The following is an 18,119-nucleotide window of genomic DNA, read 5'->3' as shown; positions in this document are numbered from 1 at the left end:
ACTCGAGTTGGCTGACTAAACTGCTCCACACTCCTTCGTCGTTCAGCCGATAAAAACGGGGACTCGACCGGGAGCTGCTGCGTTATTTCCTCTACAAATGGAGACCAATCTCAGCGGCACAGCATCTAAAAAAAAAAACGAACGAAAGATTAGTGCGGACACCCCTGAAATCGCCGCGCCATCAGCGCCATCTCTGGGGTTATGTCTCAGAAAAAGTGACGGTCGATCCACCGGTCGTTGTAGAAAGGTAAGGGTGCCTGTATCAGGGGGTTGGGAAATGCGAGTTTTGATAGAATCCCTATCGGGAAATTGATCACATGTCTTCTTTACTTGCTAAAATGATTCAAAACACTCTTTGTTACGTTGATTGCATTTATATTTACACCACCTACACGATATCGAGGTATAAATTATGGGACAAGTTTTAAACATTAATCTTGTGTCGGAAATCTAGTAAATCTTGTATCCCTTTCCGTTGAAGGGGATGTGGACGGGAGCGACTGGGAGTTCGTATTCGTGGACGGGAGCGACGGGCAAATGGTCCCCTTTGGGCTGGAAACCGGCTTCATCAGCGGCCCAGGTCAAAGTGAATTTCTCGCCTTCAGGAGAAACCCAGTAAGACGATCCCTTGTTGGTGTTGCCTAGGACTTCACCGTACGATTCTTTACCGTAAGAGTCGTAAGTGACTCCTTGCATCTTCTTCTGGACCTGAGACTCTTCACGGGTGGTGTAGTCAGACTGGGCGTAGCTTTGGGTAGAAAAAAATTTATATAAGTATCTTTAATTCCCAAATTGAAGAGTATAATGAATGGAATTTAGTTACCTCCACTGGCTGCTGCCATCGAGATTGCGCTCATCAGATTGGCTGGTGATGGTAATATCAACGTATTTGTTATCCTTGTTGTAGGCAGGTGCGGGGTAGGCTGGTGCGGGGTATGCTGGTGCGGGGTAGGCTGGTGCGGGGTAGGCTGGGGTGGAGTAGCTAGGAGCAGGGTAGCTAGGGGTAGGATAGCTTGGTTCAGGGTAGCTGGGAGCTTTGTATTCCGGGTTGTAGCTGGACGGAGCAGCGGCAGCAACAGCCAGGAAAGTGGCAACAAGGATCTGTTGACAAAATATTTCAAGGAATTCAAATGTAAAACTTTTTTCAGACCAAGTCAGAATATAAGAGATACAAAGTCTTACGAGCTTCATGTTGTACTAGGTTGATTTGACAAACAACTGATGATTTTGGTCTTCCCTTCCCTGGCTTATATAGTTCAGTGAATGGTAAGTTACATTCAACTGACCTAGTTTTTTGGAAGCTTATTTTCGATCCAACAACATATAACTCTGGGCGTTGTATAAAAATATCGTCCTCTCACTTTCCACATTGTTGCGAATTCATTTTCCTTGGTTGTAGAATGTTTTATTTTCCATTGATTTCTTTTCCTGTTCATGGACAAGCTTCGATCGAATTAATATATTGATAACTATAAATATCATTTGTTATTTCATTATAAAAACATGTTATTCCATTAGCTGAAACTATACAGTCTACTGTGCTGGAAATGACAATCATTTAACACATGGAGGGTCAACGTTTAGCTAAAGAGTGGCAACATTTCTTTATAGACTGAAATACGACACACGAAAAATTATGCAGATTTATGCTAGCTACCCCAAATAGAATTTTCTTTTTGAAATCAAGTAGAAAGGCTGGTTGTTTGTTCAATTCTGGGATCGGTATTAGATGGTGACAAAACCTTGTGAAGGATAAGCATCGGCATTTTGTCTTTGATTGCCACTTGTCGAACACAATCACTGCATTTCAAGAACCATGGCCTGGAATGCTAACCAGAAAAGTTAACCACCAAAGGACGGTGATCATCACTTTCAAAAGTAGGTCAAGAAGCAAAATGAAATAGAAAACGCCACACCCAATTTTTCGTTGACCATAAAAACCCGTCCGAAGGTAAAAGAAGGCATCAGTTGTTCAATTCCTCTCAACAGCACTCAACATGAAACTAGTAAACAGCATTACTTTTGATTTTATTGGTTTACATTTCCATTGTATTTTAAAAAATTTCCTTTTCTTTTGCGTAGTTCGTCATCGCCGCTTTCTTGGCCGTCGCTACCGCTGCGCCTTCCAGCTACAAGCCGGAATACAAAGCTCCCAGCTACTCTGAACCAAGCTACTCCACACCAAGCTACCCCGCACCAGCCTACCCTGCACCAGCCTACAACAAGGATAACAAATACGCCGATATTACCATCACCAGCCAATCTGATGAGCGCAACCTCGATGGCAGCAGCCAGTGGAGGTGAGTTTCATTCTTTGTACTCCTTTGTAATTTAAGAATGAAAGATACTGACATAAACAAAAATATTATTGTTTTCAACTTTCAGCTACGCCCAGTCTGATTACACCACTCGCGAAGAGTCTCAGGCTCAGAAGAAGATGCAAGGAGTCACTTACGATTCTTACGGCAAAGAATCGTACGGTGAAGTCCTAGGCAACACCAACAAGGGATCCTCTTATTGGGTTTCTCCTGAAGGCGAGAAATTCACTTTGACCTGGACCGCTGATGATGCTGGATTCCAGCCCAAAGGTGACCACTTGCCCGTCGCTCCCGTCCATGAATACGAGCTCCCAGTTGCTCCCGTCCACGAATACGAACTCCCGGTCGCCCCAGCTCTTCCTTATTCCCGCACCGGACCCGGTTATTAAGATATTTTAACGAATCGTTTCGTTAAACACTACTGAAGAAAAATGTGTCCGGCACGAAATATACAAGTCTAACTTATTCATGACAAATGTACGCAATAAAAAATATTTAAAAAAAAACGAATTTTCCGTCCGTTCAGTAGGATCGTATGAGATTTGAAGGTAACACAACAACGTCAGCGTTTTACACTTTTGTGATTTAATGACAAATAATTTAATTTACTTAAATTCACAACGCGCATTGGCATCATGTAATCGGATTTCCACCATACGACATCAAGATGTAAACTATGGGACATAGAGCTCTCAGTTCTACTTTATCGGCTTCTAATCAAACGTGAATACAAACATTAAGGGATTGTGGTGGGTCTGCCCATAAAGGAGAAATAAAGAATCTAGGCTGTTTGACTCAATTTCTCAGGTGCCGTAAAGGTATCATTTAGCACTACTTCAACGGCTAAAATAAACGCATCTGTCGGGATTCGAACCCAGGGTAATAGCATAGCATTCACCCACTATAGCATCATGCCACACTTACGCACATTAAAATTTGAACAGTTGCTACCATTTTGATAAGCAGATGACAATTGAAGGAAGTTTGGATTGAGATGTGCGGTCCTGGCACAGTGGTTATAGCCCTCCCATTGTAATCTGTCGCTCCGTGTTCGATTCCCGCCACCTCCCGATTTCTCTACTGTTCCTACATGCCCTCCAAGGCCATCGTACTTGCTTGTGTGTTGCGTCATCCCATCACTTCATCGGAACAAGACAACGCTCAACATCTTCGCAACGGATTCTACATTCAACATCTTCGCAACGGATTCTACATTCGACATCTTCGCAACGGATTCTACATTCGACATCTTCGTATCGAATTCTACTCAACACATCTTCAGATACCCATCGCTGGATTATGCAACGCCGATGGATATGCCAATGGCATCATAGCTAAAATGACACGCAGCCACACACAAAAAAACAAAACCACACGTATGACACCTTACACAACAACTCAACACGTTTACAGACGCAACACTCGATCTAGTAGTGCCGTTCACTGCAATATAAAGATCGATTCGCTAACTTGGTGGAGAAGTGGTAGCTTGTAGGTTGTTCGTTAGTCTTCTACCTCCAACAAGGTGGGGCAGGCAGCTAATCATCGAGCAATGATCCTCTTCGAAACCCGCAACCTCTTTTTCATACGTCTAACGCACTAATAGCCAATTGAATAACGTTGACAACCTGATTTGCCAAGTTATCACGAGCGGTCAAGTGATGACATCCAAGTCCCTAAAAGGCAATTTGAAAGTTGGCCGAATATACAACAGGCTGCAGCAATATCACACGCTAATCAAAATTTCAATGAATTTGGTAAAAGTTAGGGAAATAGTGAAAAGACAGCACAGGAAGTGGGACAAGCCTGTTAGTATATTAATGTGGAAATTGTGTGGAGGTGAAAACTTGTATACTGGGTCATCTTGTGAGATCGGCTTGATAGAAATTTTTCTTGAAATATGAACGGACAAACGTTTCGTTAGCTGCGGTGCGTGAAAGCCTTTTACGCACAACGAATAGTGATGTCCTTTTGTCGGCTTTTTGTTTCTTCTGTTTTCTTTTTTTTTTCCGTTTCAAATTGTGGTTCTATCGGAGTTCCATGGCGAACGCGTACAAAGGAAGACGAAATTCTCATCTCTTCCAGAGATGAAAGTGCGGCTATTTAAACAATTCACAGCTCGTTAAACAAGCGGCCTGCCCGCCAGACTCCTTGGTGATTTGATGTGTTTGTTAAATACTACATCTTTGATTGTATATACGGATATCTATATATATAGAAGCTCTATATCCTGTGCAGTTCAACGTGCCAGTGACCTAATATCGAGATAGAAAATGATAACGAGCGGCTTTAGAAATGAATGATATAACGTCGTTAAATTAGTCGCATGTCACGGTTTTGTGTTGACGCAATATAGAAACTAAATATTTTGAATAAAACTGCTGGCTAGTAGGAAGATGGTGTCACATTACATGATAAATATTCCGTGATCTAGTTATAGGAATTTGCACCCATTTCCGTTGGTATAGCGTTTCTCTGTAAAGAGAACATTGCCATACTGCCAGCAACCATCGGCAGCTATTAACTATCAGTAATAAGTAGAGTGGTAGCAAGCAAAACAGCTGACGGTGCGCTTTCATCTTCTTCGCGTTATATGATATAAGAAACGGCTGATATAATTTGGTTTGGAACGTGGACAATAGTGAGACTATAAGGAGACGATTTTGTGGGCACGTAACACATCGTTTTGTTTCGCAGCCCAAGACAAAACATCCCACCCAATGGGAAACTGGATTTCCTATTGAGACGAAGAGAAAACGACCATCATTTTTACGCTATAGGACATTTGCTCAACCAATTTTCGTTACGGAAAAGAAAAACTATTTATACAAGTCTAGTAAGCTCGCTCTTTGTAGTCCCTCAGTCTCCTCTGTACACTCGGTCGTGCTTCTTCTGCATTCTCCGCCAAGATCCTTGTATTGACATCATAGGCCGCTGTGAGCCGAAGCGACTAGAAGGATGTCGCCGCTAGTGGCGACTGTTTTGCTGGTTATTCTGTTCATCACATCCGGCCTTAATTCGCCTGTAGTTTCCTCAAGCCCAACATACGAACAAGACGATGTCATTGATGTTACACATCAAAGACGATTGCAACGACAGTCCAGGGCACCCGATGTTGCTTTCACCGAAGATTCTTACTTGGAGGCTCTGAAACATTCGCGGGACAGTCGCAGAAAAGGCTCTGCTCCAACATTCCATCATCCGCATGCAAATCCTCACGAGAGCAGTTCACATGAAATCGTTCAAGGTGCAGACCATCACGTGCACACACATTTCCATCCTGAAACACCAAAGTATGAATACGCGTCGACGAGCAGACCGTTAACAGCGATGGAGAAAAATTATTTGAAACCAAAAAAACCGCCAACGTTCGACGAAAGAGATGTTACAGATGTAGAGCAATCGATCGATGAAGAACAATCAGCGGAGGAGGAACAATCAGAAGAGGAGGAACACTCGGAGGAGTTGATCGAATCCGATGCTAGTACCCAATTTGTTCGATTAGTCAAACGTTCAAATAACAATGTCGCATCTGCTAATTTAGCGTACTCAACATACTCATCAGCCAACTTGGCGAATGTAATGAACCCAAAACGCAACGACATCAAGACCGTGCAGCTGATAGAAAACAAGAGCGACGAGCAGCAAACGAAGCGGATCGCGACCAAACACAAGCATCAGATTTTAATCAAATTACCCGAATCGATGGAACAGATTAAAAACAGGGCTGCTAGCGTCTTTAGAAACGGAATGAGCAACGTCGGATCTACGGTCAACAAGTTGAACAGTTTGACAAACAGAATCCACACATGGTTGCCGGCTGTAAATGCAGTGGGTCGCAGGAAGAAACGCTCCGTGTCTGACGAGGAGAATAACAACAAAGACGACATCAAAAAGCGGCAATCAACGAATGGCGCTCACAAAATGTCCAGCACCAATAACCGGCCTTTACGATTTCGGTTCCAAAAGTTGTCACCCAATTCTAAAAAGACTTTTGCGCATTCATCCGATAAACGATTGGCTAGTTCCAAGTTTCAGAACTTGAAAACTACGAAACTGAAGCGCGTACTGCCCTGGTTCTATTTCAAGTTGTCCAGCAGAAACCAAAAGGGAACGGTGAGTCGAGAAGCAGATGACATTGAACGCAACGAAAACTTACTGGATAAAAGTGACAGTAATTTAATCACATCCTCATTTCTTACCCAAAAATCATCTTCGGATGATACGCAAAACGTCAAAGATACCCTGTTAAATAAAGGAGGCCCTGCACATGTCGATCATTCAAAGTTCACTCATGGCCACGGTATCGTCGTTGCATCCGTTCCTGGGTCGAGTTCAGTTAAGGACACTGTCGCTCACGGTATCGTGTCACAGTCGAACGATCTGTCGCCTTACACTCACGGTCACGGTGTTATTGTCCCCAATGAACCGTTAATCAATAATCCGTCTTTAGGAGAGTCTTCGCTCGTATCAGACGTCGTTGATAATCAGAACATCCTGGCCGGTTTTATCAACGGAACAGCCCCCAATCCATCGTCGTCTACATCAAATCTAATTGGTGATCACGATGTTCTCGAAACAGGCGAGAACATTTCACCTGTTGATTCTCTAATTGCAAGCCTCGACGGGCCTGTCTTAACAACAGGTGTCTTTGAAGATGAAATAGATTTAGCGTTAGATGATTTAGAATCATTGATGACGGACATCATCATAGCTCCGCTTCAAGTGGAAGCTGTCGTGGCAGAAGGCGGCAGTTCAAATGAAACTACCGCGGAATCGCCAGACTCATCCGATGCGGTCATCATCGAAGCCGCCGAAGGCAATCAGCCGGATTCCATTCCTGTCGTCTCCAACTTGGCTCATCTTCTGGTTGCCTCTTCCGGCAGTAATCCATCATCGTCCAGCTCATCTTCATCAAGCAGTTCCATTAGCAGCGGAGGCGTAACTGGTGGGGATACATCCGCCGTATCCGTCGATCCATTCCCTTTGATCTACACCATCGGATTGGCTGCCATCGGCATTTTTGTTTTGACGTTGCCCATTTGGGTTCCGTTTGTCGTTGCCAGGATGAAGAAACGCCGCAATTCATTTAGTCGTCGTAGTCCGTTTATCTTCCCGATAGGGTCAACCAACAATGACGCGGAATTTCATTCCTATTCCACTTTGTTACACCAGCTGACGCCGTCGGATGATTCATTCAATAACCCAGGACCGTTGAATTCTGAGGATTTGTATGGACCTGAGCACACCAATTACTTTGACAGAAAAGCAGCAGCTCGTCGTCGACGATAAACAATAGTCCTGGTACTATAACACCCAAGAAGCTCCCGATTGTGATGCTAATTACACACGCGATTAATTCTTTCCACTAACTTCACTACCATGTCTTCAATGTATAATCATTAGACTTCGCTGACGCATTTATTTATGTATACTCCGGATACGCTATCACCAATACTTTAAGGCTTTGACATGGCTGCTTATTTATTCCATTGAAGAAGAAAAACTATTTGTTTACATATATACATACATTTGTCTCTTGTGTACTTTTTAATTGATTTTTTAAGTTTTTGCCTGCCAACGCAATTCCCGGGGTGCATTTTCCTCGCCAGGTAAGATTTAAGATATTGGATTGGATTCAAAACAGCTGCTGAAATGATGATTGATCTATAGTTGTACGTTAAACTCTCGCTTTATAAGAAGTTGAATGAATGTTGATGTCTGCGAACTGACGCGAAAAAAAAAATGCCTTCCCACATTGATCAAACTGCTATTTGACAGGTTGAATTCTATAGATGTGCTGATGCTAAGGTATAGATGTGCCACCTGATGAACAACTATAATCAGACCGGAAAGAACGATGCAACAGTAAATTGCTGTTACTTTCGGTGAGTAAACTGAAAGTAGCGAGTGAAACGGTGATTTGTTGTTGTTTGGTTGTTGCAAATGTCATGGACATGGAATTTAGAGTACGACAAAATTCGTTAAATATTTGATCGTATAAAGCGTGCAAAAGTTATCCAGCAAACGGAAGTCACTAGATGTCCATTTGCGATTCAATTTTGCCGATTAACGCATAAAATTCTGACATACAAATTTATTATTAGGCTGTTCGGACGTAGGCCTATCTATTCGGAGGTAATGGCTCCAGAAGGGCTTGTCGTGATGACTCTATCGCTTTATTTTCGTTTTAAAAAGCACATAACTGGTGAATTCTTTTTCCGTTGGCCATCACAATATTCTATATTTCAGCTGAAATATAGTCGTGCATCAGGATAAGTGTGTCAACACTGTCATGCTGGGCGAAGAGGTTTCACAACACTGTATAAAGTTATACTATATTGCTGGCGAATTCTGATGCTGGCAGTGAGTTCTTCAGCTTATTATTCGTGCTACTCCAAAATAACTGAGGAGGAAGTGCAAAAACGCTGTTTTCCTTTTCTATTGCTAAATTTTGCGTAATAATCATAACACGAAAAACCTCGGCAGCCCTGATATTCTTTATTGCTTTCAGAACACCCAACGTGAAACCCACTGAAACAGTATCTCTTGCAATTTAGGTAACAAAATGGCCATATGGTGGAAATATGTTTGAAATATCCAAAGCACCAATAGTTTGCAAGCTCACAATGTATGAGAAATCGGGTTGTCGTTAACGACAGACGTAAGGGGTTACTGTGTACAGCGATATTGTCAAGTTAATATTATCCATTCGCCAAATAGAAAACAAGAAAAAAGGAATTGTTCATATTCAGAGATACGTTTGTTTACTTGTGTCTCGAAAGGAGGACCTTACACCACCCTACACCTGTTTCAATATATCGAACGTGAACCGAGTGTTTGTACTTTCAGGGAAATTGTCGAAGAATTAAAACACAATAGGAAGTGGAACGGGTTTGTTAGCATTAATTGGGCAGCAATTGTGAGACTAAAACACGTACAACATTAGGCCGTATTCTAATAGTGGCATTGAAAGCAGCTTATTCGAATAAACCAGGCTATTTGAGTGCTAATCATTAGAGCGGTTTATTTATAGGAAATGTCGTGTAACAAAAATTAGTACGCACAGTTTCACACTATTCTTTATGTAACCCTTTGCGTTTCTGTTATGGAATGTGCCGATGTCTGCAAGCGGTGTGAATGAGGGAAAGGAACACTATCAATGGCGCCAATGATCCAACAATTGTTTAAATATACCTATGCTGCAGGTAGGATGCGTTCAACAACAGCCATCAGCGAATCTATTTTTCTCTCTGCTATTCTAAAATCCAACAAACGAAAATATTTAATGGTATGGGGGGATCGTGGAAGGAAGTGACGATCGAAAATTTGGTGCCCTGCACGATCTAGATTTTTTATTTAACATTTACAGCACAATTTCTTTACCACTTGCATCCTTTTCCTTCTTGGATATCTTGCTGCTGCTATTTTTGTCTATTCAATTACTTTATTTTTTGCACTCGTCGTCCCCATTTCATCCTCTTGTTTTACAAGATTAGCATCAGCCCTATCTATACAGGTTCTATATATATATATAAATGACGCTCTTATATTTCTTATACATGCAAAGAAACGCATGGCTTGTCTTTGGGATTGAGATACGTCTCGTTGAGCAAGAAGTTGCCGCACCGTGTACCATTGTCATTTCGTTTTATGACTTGTAATATTTATGATTATACCACGGTCATCTATAGTAGATGTAAGTATTGCATTGGGCATAGGCCTATACTATAGTGGAACGTTCCGCTGACCCAGTATCCCACAACATCTTCAATTGTACACACGTGTGCAATTGGCCGTTTTGGCCAGCAGTGCCGGACAATGTTTAGCGCGCTAGAGTGTGTAATGCGCTGGTGAGGCGGTCCTCTCTTACGCCAACCGAATAAAGAGGCACGACTTTCTCCCGCTATTTTTTTTTTCTGTTTGTTTTGTTTAACCCACTGTATAAAAGTGACGAGCCGCTAGCAAGCCATTTCAGTCTTTCAGTGTCTTATCTCTGGCGCTAATCGTTCGTTACGGCTCTCCTTTTGCTTCATCATCGCACTGCCTCTCGGCCCCCTTTTGATTGAAAAAGAGTGGCCTGACTAGAGCGCAAATCCACATTGTTCTTTCGTCGGCTTTTCTCCAAAGAAAAACAACAACAAAGAAGTGTTTGGAAGGCGGAAGACGGGGGAAAAAAGTGATCTTTGTTAGATTGTTCTGTTGCATCAGCTCTACTTTTTTTTTTTTCACTCGAGCGATTAAATCTTTTGCTGTCCACCTTCCCGTATACACGAAAAGACGTTGCAGACATCTGTAATTACACAAGATAATTATAGAGAAACATCAGAGACGAAGACATTAAGAGATCCTTCTAGTGGATTGCTCATTTTTCAAGGACTACGGGGAGAACCGGAATTGAAGCGATTCCAGCAGCCGTGTTGGGTAAGTTTTTCTTTTCAGAACCAAACAGTTATGTCCTAATTAGGGGATCAAGCGAAACAAATTATTCAGTAAGCAAAGAAAAAAAAAAGTAAAAAGAAATTCCTAACTTAACTGTAAGGACAGTTACTGACTCTATCAGACTTTCTTTTTCTTGGTGCTATAAGGTACGTCGGTGTATACAGTATCGTGAACGAGCACCGTAAGGTGCAATTGACAACAACATCACGTGATTGCAGCTGTCGATTGTTTTGCAGACTCAGCTGGGCAAACCAAGAAACGAAGAAAACGAAAGAAAAAAGTCCACTGACTGCTGATTCCGCTTTTGTATTTCAGGTATAGTGTCACAATAGCCTAAACTGTTGCAGCTTTAATTTTTTTGTTTGATTGAAACAATCAAATGACCTCTCGTCCGTTGTTTTGCAGAAGAAACGGGATACGATGTCAACATTTTAGCCCCCCAAAAATAAACTTAAGATCAACACAAAGTCAAATACGACACGACGACACGTTGTTGAGATCGTCAACGTCTCTCCGGCAAGAGGTTCCGTACAAAAATGGTGTCGTTAATAGCGACGATTGTCGTTGTCCTGTTGCTGTCCGTGTCCGGACCACAGATGGTCTCCGCGGCACCCATTCGACAACAAAGAGGTATACACAAAGACGTTTACACATTTTATAATGCCTATACAGTGTATAGAAAAATATCTTTCAAAGCAAATGTTAATAACACACGAGTCGTTTGCAATTTTGTTCTCTCACATTTCAGTCCTTCTTAATGTTTGCATGTTTTCGGCAGCAGATGTTGGACAAAACGAAGACAGTTTGAAATTAGAAGCTGACAGCAATTTAGCCGATGATTGGACGGAACGGAAATATCCACCACCCACCGATGATGTCGACACGACACATAAATACACTCACGGTCACGGTATCGTGACTAGTTCCCATCAAGAGCCTTCGCCAATATCGGAGGCTGTCGTCCAGCACAGCGTCCTAACAGACCAAGAGGAGCTGGATTCAACAATCAATGATTTGTTGTCCCAACTGCAAACGGATCTGACAACCGGTTTAGTGTCAACTGCCGGGTTGCTTCCCGATATCAATTTCATTAACACAGACACAGATGTCGTCATCGTCGACGCCCCACCGCCCGTTGAGGCTGTCGAAGCTGAGGACGACGACGAGTTCATCGAAGCCGTTGAAGAGAATCAACCGAGTTCGGTGCCTGCTGTCTCTAATTTAGCCAACTTGTTGTTTCCTCAATCGGACAGCAGCCCGTCGTCTGCCGCTTCTTCATCCAGCTCGTCGTCCAGCAGCGACAATTTCAGCAGTGGAGGAATACTTGGCGGTTCAGTATCTTCCACGTCGATCGCGAACCCTTTCGTTATTCTCTTCAGTTACGGATTGGCGGCCGTCAGCGTCTTTGCCTTGACTTTGCCACTTTGGGTTCCGTTTGTGGTCGCCAAGAGACGCCACGCGCTTGGCCCGTTAAGGAAGAAACTCTATCCGTTCAACAAGAAGAAAGCAGCACCGCTAATCCCTGCTAATCAAACAATTAAGCAACCGGAAATCTATTACCAACAGCAAGAAAATGAAAAATTACCATACAGTCATTACGAAGAGGTCTTCGGGGTGACCCAGCCCCCAAGCGCAGGTATTGCTGAGATGTACCACTTTGCTGATGGCAGTCCAGATATTCCGGCCGATGCCGGTTTGCATCTCGGACCCTATTCGGCTTTTTTCAGCAATTCGTTGTGGCCGAAATCGGACAAGCAATTGAGCGATCCAGGACCGCTCAAATCGAAAAGCGTCTACGGTCCTATAAGCAATTTTTTCTTGAAAGCCACGCATAAGAATTCCATTAGAAGGAGATTGCAAATGAAAAAGCAATAAAACGTATTATTATTATTATTATTGCGTGTATTATCAAATCCCTCGCCCTTTTTGTTTCTTGTGGTGTTAAATCAATAGCTTGTATTACCTCACTGCGTAAGGTTCGTTGGCTGTGCATTCAGTCAACGGATGACGTGTGCATGACTTTAACCTTCGTTTTAAAAAACCTGCAAGGTCGTCCTCTGCAATTTTGATTTCTTGATGCTCTTGTACTTATTGTGCTTTGTACGATTTCCGTGGACCAGAAACCGTGCTAAGGTTAACGCTTTGAATATTTAATTTTTCCTAACATTTGCTTCAAATAAACATAAAATCAAAGGCTTTTTCTTTGTTGCCAAGATCCAGCATTTGCCACACCGAACATCGGCAGCTTTTCAGGAAGGTTGCGTAAACTAAGGTGAGGAAATTACATTGAAAATGCATGAAAATAAATCTGGGCGTAGTCACGTGAAGCAGTTTCGTAGATCCCGCGTGATGGATCACGAGTATAAAGCACTAAAAATTTAGGAAAGACCGACTTACAGGTAACTGAGCGTGTAACGAATCCCGCACCCGAACGATTTATCCGAAGCGAATTCTTCAGTGGTCGCCAGGTGGCAGTTAACATTCGTTCTTTTGCAGTTGGATGGAAAAAGGGAAAGAAAAATCAAAGCCGCTTTTTGTACTGCTATTTTCGCTTTGACTTTTGACGAAAGTTTCGTGACCTACGGTCCCTTTTTAGGTATACGAAGAAGATGGGTGTTGACATAGCGCGTGAACGTCTAATCAAGGATCCGAAAAAGCCAATGAAATTTGTAGGACACAGTTAAGGGCTAAGTTATTGCATTCCGGGTTGTCCTTGTGGAAACTTGGAACTCAATGGCTCCCGGTGTTCGCAAAGTTCCCGATAGCATTTGAGAAAAAAAAATCACACAGTATTATCAGAACTAAACACTGATTTCGATTAAGTTATTGGTTTTCTCGTTATACCAGCCGTTTTTTTTTAAACGAAAATGACGTGCTGTTATAGCGCAGCAACTTTGTTTTTTTACGTTTAGTTACGTCTAGTTCAAAAACTATAAGGCCATTGGAAAAATAAACTTGATTTCCGTGATTTTTATTTAATTCTGAATTGAAATCATGTATTTTAAACAAAATTTAGAATTTGGCCAAAATTGAAAAAGTGGGAAGGCTATACCCTTACCACTTTTGTCAAAATCTGCAAAAAATGACATCTCTTGGAATTCAACAAAAAACCCACCGTACAATCCAAATTGAACGCTGATTTCAAATCTGTCATTAATTTCTTGTTAAATCAACGGATTTTGAAATAAAATATAACAAAATGCTGTTAGTGTCCCAACAAAATATTTGGTTTTTTACGTTTAGTTCAAAAACTATAAGGCCAATGAAAAAATGAACTTGATTTCCGTATTTTTCATTCAATTCTGAATCGAAATTATGTATTTAAAGCAAAATTTGAAATTTGGCCAAAAATGAAAAAGTGGGAAGGCTATACCCTTACCACTTTTGTCAAAATCTGCAAAAAACGACATGTCTTGGAATTAGCTGAAACTTACACGTGATACTCAAAATAGGGTGCTGATTTGTAAAAATTAATTATTTTTCTCATCAAATCATCCATTCTTGAAATATTTTTAATAACCCTTATTTGGGATTGATATAATAGACCTATTCATTTTTTAATTTGTGATCATAGTTTAAGAAATAAAGGCAAAAAACAAACAAAGTGGGTGCGCTATAAGGTTATTTTGAAACGCTAAAAAACCTGTTCCGACTTGAATTGAAAACTAGAAAGCCACGAGATGTTAACAGAATTTAAAAACATCCCGTTGCTGAGTATCAGTTATTTACGTATTTCTTTGCTAAAAGGCTCTTAGTGACGTTTTGTGCACCGTTGTGGTTTAACTTTAGTTGCATTTCACGGTAGTTTTGTTCGACAGTTGCTGGCTAAAATATCAATATTTTTTTTGTCAAGTGGCCACCACATTTCTGGTTTAGACCTCCGTTGCTTATGGGCTTTTGTTGTTACCTCACCAACTGAAGATTACAGCTGAGGTTTGAGAATCCAACGGTACGACTAAGCTCTGCATGTTTGGCTCCATGTCGTTTCGTTAATTCATCAGAATAAAATAAGAATAAACGAACTTTTCTTTTGTTTCCACAATGCAAACATAAGCACGGAATTGTTTCCTGCGCTTTGATGGACCTTCGTTTCTACAGCTGCTGCGCAAATGACAAAAGTCTATACCTACAGATATAACTTTAACCTGAAATGTTTCTATCTTAAGGATAGCTACAAGAAATATGCTTTTTCTTTAAAGACATCTCTCTTTTAGGAAGAATGTATTAGCCTACAGAGATGATGCGCATTTATGTCAACACCTGTTGCCATATACCGATCTAGGTTATAGGACGGATGCCATTTACATGTAAATTTTGACATCACTCAGCCAATAATATCTATTTTTTTAATAGTAAAAGTTAACGTTCATCAGGAAAGAAAACACTTTTTGAAACAGCCCTTGCGATCTACATATATTAGGGATCTATAATAGTTGATCCCAGTGAGACAAGCTTTTAGATGCAAGATGTAGCACAAGTGAAATACATTTGCAAACCGAAATAGCAACTAGGCCATGTCCTTCGTTCATCTACACCAATACATGTGAAATGGTGTAGGGCAGTTTGAAGCAGTGCATCCCCAATACAGGTATAATGACTTCATCTTCAGAAAAGGTGGGACCGTAATACCATTAATAAAATTGTTCAGCAGAACAGCCCGTCATGGCTGCGGTACACTTGGTAGTCTAATCTTGTTACTTCTCTTTTTCCTCAAACATATACTGTGAATACGCATGTATAGTACCGTTAGCGGATGGTAATATGGAAACTAAAGTGCCTCTACGTCCGCTCTTATCTGCGATTATCACTTGTGCCAGGTTAGCGTTTGAACAAAGGCGAGTAACGAGGGCGAGCAACCAGCAAGGCGTACGGGAATGCAAATCTAGAAAGAAATCTTTTTGAAATGAAAAACGAAAAATCATGTTTTGCTTAAGGGTCTAATCAGCGTGCTGGTACTGCGTAATTTAGTCATTCTTTTTTCTACCGTTTTTCTTTGTGAATGAATGTTTGTTTTTGCGGTATCAGTACACACAGACCGCGAATGGTTAACCAAATTCTTTGCGTCCAACTAACGGATGGTATTTTATACGCTAATAAGCATATACAAAGCGAAAAGTTAAAAAACAAAGGTGGCATTGCTTAATTCCTTGCACAACACAGCAGCACTTCAACTCAAAGCCCCTGCCCTGCAATTCAGTTTGACAAGCTGGTCCGTCCACATTTCAAAGCGGTCCTGCACCTGCTGTCCCTTCAACAGCAATTGACAGGACCCATGTTTACATACGTAGCTCTTTGAAGGTTGTTGATGTCAGTATACCAGCAGTTTAAACTTTCCCCAGTCTGTCTGAAAAGAACAGCACTTTTGAGTTTTGTGTTATTGTTGAGTGCACAATTAGTTTTATGTTCATAGTCAATAGTCATTTCAATACATCGACAGGGATCTGCTGTCAAATGAATTGAGGAAGAACATCATCAGCGATTTCTTCATCACACAGCAAATGGCAATAATAACAGCTGCCTAATGCGTCGTGAAAATCTTCACCGTAGTCAACATCATCGAGTTGTTTCTTACACACTCTCATCACAAATTCAGTTCTTCCTTTGGCTGATGGAGCCGAATACGTTAGTTTTCTTGGCCCATTGACGTCACAGCTCTGGTTTTCCCGTTTTTGCGTGGGCTCTGGCCGTCGAAAGATTAGAGACTTTTATTTTGGTTGGAGAACAAGTGGCCATTTGTTTTTGTTTGCTTTTAACAGCAGCAACTTGAAAAAGACAATACTTAGTCTAGCGTTCTTTTAATCTGTAGACTACTATTTATGGTTATAATATTTAAAACAAAGTTAGATAGGCTATTCAGGTTTAATGTACAAGTGCAGAGACGTCCTATTGACCCATATCTATTCTAATAAAAATATATGCAAGATGATGAGGCGTTTCTTTTATAACCGTACGTCATCTCTTTTGTCTTTTTGACAGCAGCGCAGTTTGCGAGCAAAGACAAATGATGATGAAGAACAAATCCGTTATATTTGCCAACGATTTTGAATGATTGGGACGAGATCCGAGTCAATCCAATACAACAGTCATTATAGGCTAGACCTATACTATACATCAATATATAACTGTGATTTCAAATGATTACCATAACCATATGCTGGCAATCTTTAATTCATGTGTTTATTTTAAAATTTGAATACTTAACAAAATAAAGCTTCAAATAGCAGTGCCTTTGATTTCACATACATTCCAGTAACATCCATGGGTCCTATTGTATAAAATATATACAAAAAGAACACCTAAAAATCCCGTTAGTGATCTTACTAGCCCATAGCTGTGAGGCAACATTTTCGATGTAAAGGCTGGTGTATGCCACCGTTATCCGATGTGTTCAGCTAAAAACAGTAAACACACATCACGAGATGCTGGTCCGCATCTTTTAAAAGTTCATCCTCTTGTTCCTTGCTTTCTGATCATGTGGAACAACATTAACGGAGACACCATCGATAGGTGACTTGTACAATTATATTTCCGAAGCCTATAGCGGTTTATGATCGTTAAATAAAGAAATGGGCATCCCAGGTAAAAACCCCAAATGATTTCACTACCCATAAGCCATCTGAGGTGTGTGTGTTTTTTTGTCTCACCAATTGCGCGAGTATATACGTGATTAGCCTATAACAGTATACGTACATTTAGTCTGTGTGTTATTGAATGTTAGCTCACTCGATCACCTCTTCTTAGATCTGTTTTCTTTTTAAAAGTTTTATTTCCTTTGGGCTCTTTTTTTAAAGACCTTTTTAACGATCTTTTTTCTGTATATAGCTGAAATTGGTCTACATTTAATGTGAGTGAGATGGGTTTAATAATCACTAATGCAATAAATGTATTCCAAGAATCGATTGGCGCTGAACCATCAGTGATGCGGTACGTCCGCTTTAACAGGTGAATATGTTCCCGTGGCATCCACCGTTTAGAGCCGCTGACCATTGTTACATTCACACAAGCGGTCGTGCAATTATTCTACGGGTTTCAATAGTTTTCTTCTCGAGAAACCAAGAAAAAAGCCATGACATGCATCAGAGCATAACGAGAAGAACACGCTATCGTTGCGAGATGTTTGGCTTTGTTCGGAAGTGTCTCATCAGTGGTCCGTCTCGCCATCGACTGATATTATTTGACTTCCACTTAACATTCGTGTGAATATAGTCGAAAAGGGAAAAGACGGCCGACTTTCACCAATCCACCTGTCAAAATAGCGAATGATGGATTACACTCGAGTATAGTTCTTCCTCGTCTTCTTGACGATGTATAGTGTCAATGGCCACATCCAACTTTGCTATATCTTTTCATTTCTTTCTG

The 18,119-nt window shown here is 41.1% G+C and overlaps 3 protein-coding genes across 5 annotated transcripts; 2 read left to right on the top strand and 1 right to left on the bottom strand.

The window, feature by feature from the left end:
* Nucleotides 1-358: 358 nt before the first annotated feature.
* Nucleotides 359-1,252, bottom strand: LOC123470167 (endocuticle structural glycoprotein SgAbd-1-like). The gene is made up of 3 exons (XM_045170029.1): nucleotides 1,183-1,252; nucleotides 824-1,101; nucleotides 359-748 (listed from the first exon to the last, which is right to left on the bottom strand). Exons 1-3 carry the CDS (start codon nucleotides 1,189-1,191, stop codon nucleotides 451-453), a joined length of 585 nt encoding a protein of 194 aa, XP_045025964.1. The 5' UTR covers nucleotides 1,192-1,252; the 3' UTR covers nucleotides 359-450.
* Nucleotides 1,253-1,850: 598 nt separating this feature from the next.
* Nucleotides 1,851-2,783, top strand: LOC123470168 (pupal cuticle protein Edg-78E-like). The gene is made up of 3 exons (XM_045170030.1): nucleotides 1,851-2,006; nucleotides 2,083-2,300; nucleotides 2,386-2,783. The coding sequence occupies exons 1-3, from the start codon at nucleotides 1,998-2,000 to the stop codon at nucleotides 2,705-2,707; spliced, it is 549 nt and encodes a 182-aa protein (XP_045025965.1). The 5' UTR covers nucleotides 1,851-1,997; the 3' UTR covers nucleotides 2,708-2,783.
* A 7,524-nt stretch (nucleotides 2,784-10,307) lies between these two features.
* LOC116915415 lies at nucleotides 10,308-12,958 on the top strand. Of its 3 annotated transcripts, none has more exons than XM_032920540.2 (4): nucleotides 10,308-10,742; nucleotides 10,907-11,075; nucleotides 11,169-11,390; nucleotides 11,539-12,958. In XM_032920540.2, the coding sequence occupies exons 3-4, from the start codon at nucleotides 11,297-11,299 to the stop codon at nucleotides 12,633-12,635; spliced, it is 1,191 nt and encodes a 396-aa protein (XP_032776431.2). In that variant the 5' UTR covers nucleotides 10,308-10,742; nucleotides 10,907-11,075; nucleotides 11,169-11,296; the 3' UTR covers nucleotides 12,636-12,958. The 3 variants fall into 3 exon arrangements, with proteins under 3 accessions (XP_032776431.2, XP_032776432.2, XP_032776430.2); XM_032920541.2 differs by having other exon boundaries at nucleotides 11,166-11,390; nucleotides 11,542-12,958; XM_032920539.2 differs by having other exon boundaries at nucleotides 11,166-11,390.
* Nucleotides 12,959-18,119: the final 5,161 nt, after the last annotated feature.

The sequence above is a fragment of the Daphnia magna genome, linkage group LG2, assembly GCF_020631705.1.
Source record: "Daphnia magna isolate NIES linkage group LG2, ASM2063170v1.1, whole genome shotgun sequence".
Taxonomy (NCBI): Eukaryota; Metazoa; Arthropoda; class Branchiopoda; order Diplostraca; family Daphniidae; genus Daphnia; species Daphnia magna.
This window is presented reverse-complemented; position numbering and strand designations above follow the sequence as displayed.